General features: G+C 36.2%; 1 protein-coding gene across 4 annotated transcripts in view; it reads left to right on the forward strand.

Moving 5' to 3' along the window:
- Positions 1 to 12,536, forward strand: part of reps2 (RALBP1 associated Eps domain containing 2) — an 80,372-nt gene that overhangs the window by 24,048 nt on the left and 43,788 nt on the right. For all 4 annotated transcript variants that reach the window (XM_031896961.1, XM_012957482.3, XM_012957483.3 and 1 more), the window contains 4 exons: positions 42 to 144; positions 5,165 to 5,268; positions 7,556 to 7,697; positions 10,410 to 10,473. In XM_031896961.1, coding sequence (XP_031752821.1) covers positions 42 to 144; positions 5,165 to 5,268; positions 7,556 to 7,697; positions 10,410 to 10,473 — 413 coding nt within the window. The remainder of the gene's footprint in view (positions 1 to 41; positions 145 to 5,164; positions 5,269 to 7,555; positions 7,698 to 10,409; positions 10,474 to 12,536) is intronic.

The following is a 12,536-nucleotide window of genomic DNA, read 5'->3' on the forward strand; positions in this document are numbered from 1 at the left end:
CTTTTTTTTTTTATTCTAATTTTTATATATTTCTTTTAAAGTCAGATGCAAAGACCCTTGTATCACCTAAAAAATCTCCCCCAGTATCACCGCAAAATTATGGACACAGCCTGTTGCAAAGCAGAAGTGACCATCATAATTCTGGTAAGATAAGTGGGGTTTTTTTTGTGTTGGGGGGATGATGGATAAATGTCATTTTGGTGCATGTTGCAGGATTGCCACATATTGTAACAGACTTGAATACAATTTAATAATAGCTTACTTTTTTTTTTACCCAAGGAAGGAGTTGACCCCTTTTTAAAAATAAATGTGTGTACTATAGTGTGTGCAGTGTGTAAGGAGTTTACAGAATAATAGTGCTACAATTAAAGACATGCAGCAATAATAAAGAGCTGCACAAGAAGCAAAAACTGTTTAAGAAAAATATAATCAATAATAGGAATATAATCAACATGGGATTTCATAAGATAAAAAGCTTAAACCTTGAAAATCTGAATCTGTGAATAAATTGTACCTTATGAATTGTACCGTGTTCTGAGATCTCAAAAAAGCTAAAACTGGCAAAGCACCTTGTACTATGTACCAAGGCTAATAGATTTGTATTTGAGCACCATTGCAAATGCCCTCAGCCATGCCATTTATAAACAATTAGGTGTGTTTTTTAAATGAAGGAGCATATGACTGGTAAAAATTGTAGTATAAACTGTAGGGTGCCAGTGGTGCAAGATACTTCGCAGCTTTAAAACTTTGGTTACCTAACATTGATCTTAGTGTGTAATGACAGAGGAGCTGCTGCCTAAATAGGGGTGTAATTCCCCTATTATTGTAATGTTGGCTTTAAAATTTAATTTTTTTCCCCATAATCCATAAGAATAGTATTTAATATATTGTAGCTAGAATTGTAAAAGTGTGTATAGCATGTTTCAGTACATCACATGAATTGATGTATGAAAACTGATGACACAAAGCACTCTGTAGAAAGTAAAGGACAATAATAATAATTACTGGACCCTTATTATAATCTTGTATACTAATGTTTTAGAAACTTTTTAGAAAATTTAGTTTTAATGACTATCTTCATTATAGGTGATATAATTTAGGAATATTTTGTTGACCAGCTCTAAATTTCTCAGGGACTGGTAGGTTAAGAACTAGTGGTTTTACAATCGTTATCATAGAGCAGGTGGCATATTGGGCATCCTCTTCTGGTTGAACATGAATACCATAGTTCTAAATGTTTCATGCTTTGTCTAGGCTAACCAAACTTTTTAAGTGGAGTATGTACCAAAATCCCCTTTATTATAACTGTATGTGCCACATACATGGGATAAATTACCAAGGCCCCTGGTAAAAGTGCAAGGGCACTAAAGATCATGCAAGATCATTTCCATCAGTGCTCATGCACAGAGCACTTCATGCCTCCCTCCATGCTTTTTATAAGAAGGTTCCATATAGGTATGTGTCAAAAATAAAATGACATTTCCATTGCATGTTTTGTATTTCCTGGCACAACCTTTAATTTCATTTCTAAATAGAATCATTAATACAATTTCCTGCTGTAATTACATCATTACAACATAATATAATTTCATTTCCTGGATTACAAATGACTGAATTTGTGTCATTTTAGATATGTTTATAAATTTTACACAGTTATAAAACATATGCATGATATAACAATTGCAATTTCATGGTTCATTTTAGGAGTTTTAATCCCAGAATTTGAAGGGGAATTATAGTTTATCTCAAGTCACTTGCCTTACAGTTTACTTGCCTAGGCCAGGCCATGCAGGCTGATGGTGCAGCACATTTGCATTAAATAGCAGTGATATTACTATTGCATTTTGTTGGTTCAAATAATTTAAAAAACCCTTTTTAGGTATGAACAACTTTCGGATTATGCCATCTAATGCAAAAAATAAACACAGTATAAATATTTGTTTATTACAGCTTTACAACAGTATAAATATTTGTTTATTACTGCTTTACAACTTTTCCTGCCTATCCTGGGCTGGACTGGCTGATAGTGTTCTTGTGATCATACCTCTTTTTTATATGGACCCTTCGTATAATGCATAACCTATGTGTTTTCCTTATTGCCTGTCTGCCAATCTGTAACAAATAAATCCATGAAGGATCCTGACTCTGGTTTTCATCCAGGGTCCACTATACAAGGGTGATTTTGTCCCATTTGCCCGTGCCTACCTTGCATACAAGTACCTGGCAATCCTTGTGAAAGGCACTGTATGTATACTGCTAACACATCTCTATTTCTGATAGCAGCCTTTAATGTTAGTTACAGTTTACTTGACCACCAAATCATTTTTATAATATTCGCTTATTTTATATCCAAATAAAAGAAACTAACTTGCAAATGTAAGCACCACTGTGGTCAAAACACCTCATATGCCATAGGCCATGGGGATGACAGTTTGGTGATTGCATTGCTTCACTATTAAAATAACCTTTGCAATTGGCAACAAATATTGAAATCTAATGGTCCAAATAGCCCTGCCAGAAAAATTAGGAGGATTGTGGGACAGTGTAATATATTGAGAGTATCGATGCCATGCCCTCTTGGCAACCTCTCAAACTGAGGAGAAAATCTTTTATAAGCACCTTGTAGGGGAAGTGGTGAGAGTCTGTAGCAATGTGCAATTCTGTAACTGGAGACCAGATTAACTAATAATTTGTTCTGCATTAAATAGGATTTCTCCCTTTATGACTATATGAACAAGCTGTACAATAAGTTGTTAATACATTTTCTGACCACAAAACCATTTATGAATGCAAGAAATCAATCCCTGTTTAGCTGAAACAGCAAATGCAGCTTCACACAGTCAGTGTGATACTACTGTCAGCCAGTACAAATAAGCATTTATTTCAACACTGTTCACCACTTCCTTTTCTAATATTTCTGTCTGTTAGAATGATCATATCTCATAAAGCTCTGTTGCCCATGGCTTTACTTTTTATTTTTATAATACACCTCATGGCTAGTTTTTGTCACCCATGTCAAAAAACTATTTTTTTTTGATCTGCGTCATTTTCGGCGTTTCACAAATTTTTGCCCATTTTGCTAATCTTTTCTACGGGACAGATTTGCTCATCACTACTCATTGCACATTGCAAGGGTCTGTTGGAAGAGGCTAGACATAGTAGTTCAGGAACGGTTTCCCTTTTGCCTTTGCATTTCCCTTTGTAATGATGTTGTGGCATATTAAATTATATTTTTAGGGCAAAAAATGTATTTTGTTAGCTTATAGCATTTCAGGGTATATTTTGTTGTTGATTTGCTGTGGACCTTGGAATTTTTAATAAAAAGATACAGATGACAACATGGACCATTCTCTATTACCTTTTAATTTTGGTTTTGGGTTAGTATGAGTGAAATAGCATTTTATTTGGGGAACTTGAGATATGTACAGCTTTCCTTGTTGCTTACAATGTTCAGATTAATAGAAAAGGGTTAAAGTTGAACAAGTACAATTACACATTGGAAACTTTCAGATTTTTTTTTCATTTTCTAGACTAATCAAAACAAACTGATAATTTATTGCTATAGGTAACTATACTTATGCAATTTAGCACCTATGTTAATTAATTTAGACCCTCAACCTCTAAACATTATTGGAGATTTTGTACAAACATTTAAAGAAACTAAATGCTATCTATATTAAAGCTGCTCACGTATAGTTATTATTTGTTGCAAGTCCAGCCTTTTATGACATGTATAAAGCCCACAGAGAGCTGGAAATGTTCCCAGTGTTGTGCAGTGCATAATATGTTGAATCAGCATTCTGCAATAAGAAGCTTTTGAATTCGAATGGCTTTATCTGTTTCATACATGAAGTCATACATTTATCCCATTTATTTTATGTCCATTGTATTACACTATTAATTATTTATTGTATACAGTGATAAAACATTAATGGTTGTTAAATAAGTAATTCTCTAAAATAACGTTTACTCCATGATGGGTAAATTATGCAAAATAGCACAGAATTAAGGAAGCTGTAAGATCTGCTTTTCTGGCAAGGCCCCCTGGTTCTGGGCCAAATCAGGCCAATGTGGTCATTCGGCCCACAGGCAATATTCAAAATGGGTTTTTTTACAATGAGAGCTGCAATGTTGTGGAATTCTCTCCCTAAGTCAGTTTTACAGGCAGATGCATGAAATAGTTTTAAGAAGGGATCAGATGGTTTTTTAGCAATGAGAAAATACAGGTTTATTGAAAATAGCTCTTAGTACAATTTGATCCAGGAACTGCTTTGATTGCCATCTTGTAGTCAGGAAAGATTTTTTCCCCTGTGATGCAAATTGGAGAGGCTTCAGAGGTGTATTTTTGCCTTCCTCTGGATAAGCTAGCAGTTAGACAGATTTCATATAGATGTAAAAAGTGTGTATGGTCAGTTTAACACATGTATAAAGGTTGAATTCATCTTACTGCAAGGAGATTGTATTTATGAACTTTGTAATGGATAAAAATCATAACCCAATGTTTCAATTCTGCAATAAAGCCAATCAGATAGCTATAATACTGACAAAGCTTGAGTGAATCAGGGGTCAGTTTAAATGTATACCTTTTATCTAGGTATCACAATAGCAAATTCATCTACAGGGTAAGAGCTTATTGTACAGTGCTGCGGAATATGTTGGCGCTTTATAAATAAATGTTAATAATAATAATACTATGCCTTGCATAGGTATCACTCCCTTATTAGACTTCCACATTTCACCTTATATGTATTGTTGTGTTGCGTTTAAGTTAAGGGCAGCACACTCATTTTAGCCAATCAGCCTTCTGCACTGGGGGGAACTTAGCAGCTGTGGACTGTAGTTCAGGTATGTGAGAACAAGAGATGCATATGGTATTTTTCTGCCCAACCTTTTCACAGTAACAGCCAGCTATGAACCTTAACAGGTTTGTAAAATATACAGAAATTTAGCCTTAACAAATAAGAATTCTGCTTTGGTAAAAAATTAATTTAAAAAATTAATTAAAATATTTCAGTATTTTCTCCTGAATCACATTGGTTAAATTGACTTTTAGCCACCTTGTGTTGCTTTAAATTCAGTTAATTACCTCTCGGAGCCTTGTAACCATGCAACAGCAACCTCTGAGTCACATGACAGATTCTTCCTTATTATTCCCTCTCTGCAGCAGCAGCATACGAGACTAGACAACCTTCACTACTTCAGCAGGATGGACACTTGCCACTGAACTATGGAAACCAGCCTGCACCTCTGCAGCTTTCACTTAGCAGGGTAAGCAAATCCATATCCAAACCATATCATACACACTGCAGGAGCCCTGTGGGAATTCTCAGTCATGTTCTGCATATATATTTCATACTGTGCTGTGCTGACAACCACAGATCTCACTATCCGAACTGCACATCTAAAAATGTGATTTTTTTACCTTATATTTTTTTTCAAGCCATTCAGGCACCTGCTTGTGATTGTTCAGTTACAGGTATAAAAACATGGATCATTTGGGCTATTGAATAGGAAGACGCTGTGTTTTAATTGCAGCAGCAAAATGCTGACATGGTCTATTGGTTTGTTCCTATGGCTTGTAGTACATCATTCTCTTATGCCTGCTACAGCAATGATATTATTTAAATAAGAGCCAATGGCTAACCAAGAACTCACAGATATTAAGAAAATTAGCAGATTTTTTTAATGTTTATTATTGGACAGATGATATAATTATGTAGGATAATATGCCAGCATAAACCTACCTTCTGTGTGTATATATATATATATGTATATATTTGTGCCTTTTGAGGCTACAGATATATTTGCAATCATTGACTTATAGTACGGGTGGACATAAGTGTGCACTAGCATTTTGGTTTGTTGCCAGTTTACTACATTTAATTTTTTTTATTTTAGCAAGAGTGAAATGCAATTTTTCGGGGTGTTGTACCATTTTCCTCAGGAGAGAACTGCAAAATTCACAGAAATCCTTGCTGAAACTGTTAATAGGTAGAAATTTCCAGTTACGCATCTCCTCTCCCGCAGTGCCAAATTTTCAGATAAAGAGAGAACTCAGTCTTTGAGATTTTGAAGACAATATTTAATGAAGTAAAAGAGAGAAAATGGATATTTCCTGTGTTAAAAACATCCATTTACTGTATGGCTGTTATTCCTGTATTTCCAACATCTCATCACGGTCTCTAAGCTAAGGCTTACAGAAAGGTGAATAAATGTTTCCCAGCACTGTGCTGTGCATGCACAAACAGGCCCAATATGTTTGATTAGAATCTTGCAATGAGAGGCTTATTTAAATAGCTAATGGTTAATTTGGTTCATACATATTATCTGGCTCCCAGATCGTTGCAGTATAAACAGCTTCATCCCAGTTACAGGGTACTATAGCGTTCATACCTGTCTATTTTGTAGTTTTGTCTGTATTCCTTGTAATTACAAAATGTAGGAACATTGTATTATTTTACAGTTCTTTTGCTGAATCAAGGAAAAGGAAAAGATGTTAGTGGATGTTAGAAAGTATAGCTAATACTCCAAAGGATCCCCTTGGTACTCCATGCTGGGCAAATAATGCTGATATGCACACCGCTATGTGTGAGAATGCAACATCCTGCTAGATATGTATACAATTATAAAAATATATTATATTAATTTAAGTTTTTGATGCACTTTGTATACAAATAGACAGGTGACACTGATCAGTTTAAATTTATGGTACAGTATAGACCGGATATATGTCTTTTTGCTGCATGCAAACTGCCTCATGTTAAAATAACCACAAGGCTTTTTTTTTGCTTTATGCACAGAATTATAATAATTTTCTCTATGTTTTACCATTAAAGGCTCATAAATGTCAAATTAAAAATGTTTACAAACTGTGCTCTACCAGTTTAGGATTTTCAGCCTAAGATTTGAAGTTGTAAATGTAATTCTTACAGTGATTCAGGCAGACTTGGATTTAATTCATTTGTCAATTGACTGTGACCTTGAGCAATATCATTTAGTTCTTTAAGGTCAAATAGTAGATCACTAACTGTATGGGGGATACAGGAAATATACAGGAAATATTTTTTTTACACCACTGAACAGGGTCAGGGTTAGGGGTAGGCAGAAGAGGCAGCTACCTAGGGCTCAACTTATGAGAGTAAGTGGTGTGGTAGCGATCAGGAGAGGAGACAAGGTACTTGCCTTGGGTGACAGTACCTTTTGGACTGACTCTGCTTCTGAATTTAACAAAAACCTCAAACCTTTTTTATTCTTGAAAAAATATTTGCACTTCCAGTAAGGGATAATATACTGTATCTTCTTCTGTATACCATGTAGAATAAACAATATGCTGAATTAAACAAAAGGGGTTAAGTATACACACCCCTCCAGCTTTGGTTGAACAAGAAGTGCAACGGGTCAGACACAATACATGACTACTACATTGTGTATTTCTCTGTGTCCAAATCTGCATATGGATACTGAGTTTATTCCTGATTTACAGTAATTTGAAAAAATATTTTACAATCATTATCTTAATCTTTATTGATAAAGCGATAATTCTTTTTTTTTGCAGCTTTCACTCTCAGTTGAAAGAGAATCACTTGATGATCCTAGTAATTACTCTGAGGACCCCTGGAGGATAACGGAGGAACAGCGAGAGTATTACACTAACCAGTTCATAACTCTTCAGCCTGACCTAAAATCATTAATTTCTGGTAATTATATTTTTGTTTAAATATCATAGTTTCATTCTGTAAGGAATTTCCATTCTATGCCCCAGATTCACTTCTATTTCAATTCCAAAATTTCCTATAGATTTTACTACAAAGATTGCATGAGTCCCTAAAGATCTTATTTAACATTTCAGAAATCTAAAGGGATTTACAAATGCAGTGTGCAAAGGTGCATTGTTTAAATGTAAGTCACCATTTTTTCCCTACAATGCAGCATTTTTTTAGGACTCACTTCCACAGAATGCTGATGTTCTTGTGACTGGTGTTAATGGATGGGTATTAAGGGAATTATAGAGGTTGGGGCCCCATAATCATAAGTAAATTTTAGAAGATATAGAAGAATATGTGCAGTTTCCTTTATATTGTCAGTTATCTGAATAATCTAAATAAGAGGTTATTGAATTGTTGATTATGTACACAAAATAAAAAAGCACCTAATGTTATTCCTTAACTTGACTCCAACAGGACACACATATAAATATATATGTACTTGTATGTATTATAGTATCCATATGGTGCTCACAATTATCCACTGACAAAACAGCAATACATACAGTGGAGGAAATAATTATTTGACCCCTCACTGATTTTGTAAGTTTGTCCAATGACAAAGAAATGAAAAGTCTCAGAACAGTATCATTTCAATGGTAGGTTTATTTTAACAGTGGCAGTAGCACATCAAAAGGAAAATCGAAAAAATAACTTTAAATAAAAGATAGCAACTGATTTGCATTTCATTGAGTGAAATAAGTTTTTGAACCCTCTAACAAAAAAAGACTTAATACTTAGTGGAAAAACTCTTGTTTGCAAGCACAGAGGTCAAACGTTTCTTGTAATTGATGACCAAGTTTGCGCACATTTTAGGAGGAATGTTGGTCCACTCCTCTTTGCAGATCATCTCTAAATCCCTAAGGTTTCGAGGCTGTCTCTGTGCAACTCTGAGCTTGAGCTCCCTCCATAGGTTTTCTATTGGATTAAGGTCCAGAGACTGACTAGGCCACTCCATGACCTTAATGTGCTTCTTCTTGAGCCACTCCTTTGTTGCCTTTGCTGTATGTTTTGGGTCAGTGTCGTGCTGGAACACCCATCCACGACCCATTTTCAGTTTCCTGGCAGAGGGAAGGAGGTTGTCATTCAGGATTTCACGATACATGGCTCCGTCCATTTTCCCGTTAATGCGAATAAGTTGTCCTGTGCCCTTAGCAGAAAAACACCCCCAAAGCAAAATGTTTCCACCCCCATGCTTGACGGTGGGGACGGTGTTTTGGGGGTCATAGGCAGCATTTTTCTTCCTCCAAACACAGCGAGTTGAGTTAATGCCAAAGAGCTCTATTTTGGTCTCATCAGACCACAGCACCTTCTCCCAGTCACTCACAGAATCATTCAGGTGTTCATTGGCAAACTTCAGACGGGCCTGCACATGTGCCTTCTTGAGCAGGGGGACCTTGCGAGCCCTGCAGGATTTTAATCCATTGCGGTGTAATGTGTTTCCAATGGTTTTCTTGGTGACTGTGGTCCCTGCTAATTTGAGGTCATTAACTAACTCCTCCCGTGTAGTTCTAGGATGCTTTTTCACCTTTCTCAGAATCATTGACACCCCACGAGGTGAGATCTTGCGTGGAGCCCCAGAGCGAGGTCGATTGATGGTCATTTTGTGCTCCTTCCATTTTCGAACAATCACACCAACAGTTGTCACCTTCTCTCCCAGCTTCTTGCTAATGGTTTTGTAGCCCATTCCAGCCTTGTGCAGGTCTACAATTTTGTCTCTGACATCCTTGGACAGCTCTTTGGTCTTTCCCATGTTGGAGAGTTTGGAGTCTGCTTGATTGATTGATTCTGTGGAAAGGTGTCTTTTATACAGGTGACTAGTTAAGACAGGTGTCCTTAATGAGGTTGACTAATTGAGTAGAAGTGTCTAACCACTCTGTGGGAGCCAGAACTCTTAATGGTTGGTAGGGGTTCAAAAACTTATTTCACTCAATGAAATGCAAATCAGTTGCTATCTTTTATTTAAAGTTATTTTTTCGATTTTCCTTTTGATGTGCTATCTGCCACTGTTAAAATAAACCTACCATTGAAATGATACTGTTCTGAGACTTTTCATTTCTTTGTCATTGGACAAACTTACAAAATCAGTGAGGGGTCAAATAATTATTTCCTCCACTGTAGATGTTTGGGTATAATGCTTATTTTTGTTTTAAATCACATTCTGGAGATAAGTTAGAGCAAGATTTGGGTTGAACACCTTACATTATTCTGTGTGGTAATGGAACTATGACTACACAACTGATAAATTAATAATTCTATATATCTGTAACCTTGTTAATAACTAAGAGGGGGCAATGGTCAAATGTTTGGCCTTCAAAATGGGCCTGAGCCAAAAAAAAACACTATTCTACGATTAGTAACATCTTCCTACAGATACAGAAATGCCGCAACATACTTGTAAATGGTTTGTTAATTATGCTTTATTTTTCATTTTATAATAAACATTGCATATTTTGTGTAAATAGTATTGAGATGCCATTTTTATGGAACCATTTAGAAACATTCTAGCATTTTTATTGTAAACAGTACAGTATACTGTTAGCGTGTACCATTTGTGCATTAATGTAAGTATTGAATTTTAATTGAAGTAGAGAGAACATTGTTTTTTTATGTTGGTTTTTTTTTTGTATTGTTAATTCTCTGTAGGATCTGTAGCAAAGAACTTTTTCACCAAATCAAAGCTGCCTATTTCAGAGCTCTCACATATATGGTAAGAAGACTTTATGTCTATAACAAATATTATATGATGAACAGTTATTTTTTCTGTTTTAAACCTTTTATGTCTCAATAGAATGAAACAGAAAAGGTGAGAAAAGTGATGTTAATTGGTAAGGGTAGATGAGTAAACTGTGTAGAAAAGCTAGTAAGTTAATATTTGAAGTACAAAGTATATGAATTGAAACAAACACAAAAAAAAGTAGAAAAAAAGATGGAAGAAGGAAAAATTAGGATTTGTGTAAAGTTTACAAAATTGGAATATAAAGCATGCTTGAAGAACAGAAAATGAAGCAAGTATACTTGGTGTTAAAAATCTCAATGGGAAGTAGTGGGCAGTAGCAAATGTCTAGTGTTTTATGATTTAAAGGAATATTGTTGTGGGAAAACATTTAAAAAAAAAAAATGAATCCGTTAATAGAGATTATCCAGCAGAACCCTGCATTGAAGTCTGTTTTTCATAAGTGCAAACAGATTTTAATATATTTAATTTTGAAATTTCACATGGGGCTAGCCATGATCTTCATTTTGCAGGGTGCCATAGCAATGTGACTTGTGCTCTGATAAACTTCAGTCACACTTTACTGCTGTGCTGCAAGTTGGAGTGATATTACCTCCCCTCCCCTTTTCCCCCAGCAGCCAATCAGCAGAACAATGGGAACAGTGTCGGACTGAGATGGCAGGGGCCCACCAGAAAACCCTGGACCATGGGCCCACTCTTAAAACTCTCCTCACTCAAACTCTCTATTATCCTAGTCTCTTTTCTCTACATTCTATACTCTATTCTTCCATCTATCAAGCTTCCTTGTCCCATACTGAAATAGGGAATGACCATGAAATAGGCTAAATAGTTAGAAGCAAGAGGGCCCACCAAGAGTTTTCCTGGTATCCTGGTGGGCCAGTCCGACACTGAATGGGAAGGTAACAAGATAGCAGCTTCCTGACACCTGTATTGCTATAAGTGGTAGATATGATAACAGCACTTAAGGGGCGTGACAGACAGGGAGATTAGTCGCCCGCAACAAATATCCCTTATCCCCAAAATGTTAGGCACCCCCCAGTGACTTAAATCGGTTACCTTTTACCACGGGCTGGGGTACCTGCAGCGAGCGTCTCCTCTTCTTTCTGCCGTCCTTGCGCAAAAAACTTAACAAAAAAGTCAGCTTTTTCACTCTACTGCGCGTGCGCTGGCCCAGGGATTCCAAAGATAGAAGAAATAAGGAAGAGGAGACCCTAGCTGCAGGTACCCCGGGCTGGTGCTGTTTTCTCATAACAGGGGCACCAGCCCAGGGTATCAGGTAAGCGATTAAAGTCACTGGGTGGTGCCTAACATTTTGGCACCCCCAAGTGCCTTAGCCTTTCCTTCTCCTTTAAAAGTAAAAAATCCAAATCTGGCTCATGACTCCTCCAGTTACATGGGAGTAGGAGAAACAGTAGGTTATCTGAAAAGCAGTTCTAAGGGTGAATAGAATCAGTTACCTTTGGCACTTGAGTAAAGTTTCACATTTTTTCAAATCAACCGGTGTGCTGCTGTTTTCATCATTTAGCTCTAAGGGTGAAGACACACAGAGCTACTAGTAGCAGCTACTTGTCACTGCTACTAAAATAGATAATGCTGATTATTTACTGATAACTGTCTCTATGTTTGTTTTAGCAGAGGCAATTCTCAGCATTTGCTTTGGCAGGGTTTTTTTTGGTCTTTAGTAGCTGTGAAAAAGTAGCTGCTACTAGTAGCTCTGTGTGTCTTCACCCCAATGTGTAGCGCTGGCAGGCTCCTTCTGCAAGTTCATAGACAGGCACAATGCACTGAGGTGGCTGCCTACACACCAATATTACAACTAAAAAAATACATTTGTTGGTTCAAGAATAACATTTTAAATGTTAGAGTCAATTATTTGCTATGTAAACAATGTAATTTAGAGATCAAAAGTATATTGTAAAAATCATCAAAGAATCATTTTAAACACTATCACCACCCTTTACACTCACACAGATTGCTCAGTTAGCTTTTAGAATAGGTATGGTTTAGGATGATTTACCTTTCAGTCAGTGCAGGTT

This window comes from Xenopus tropicalis, chromosome 2 (assembly GCF_000004195.4).
Source record: "Xenopus tropicalis strain Nigerian chromosome 2, UCB_Xtro_10.0, whole genome shotgun sequence".
Lineage (NCBI taxonomy): Eukaryota > Metazoa > Chordata > Amphibia > Anura > Pipidae > Xenopus > Xenopus tropicalis.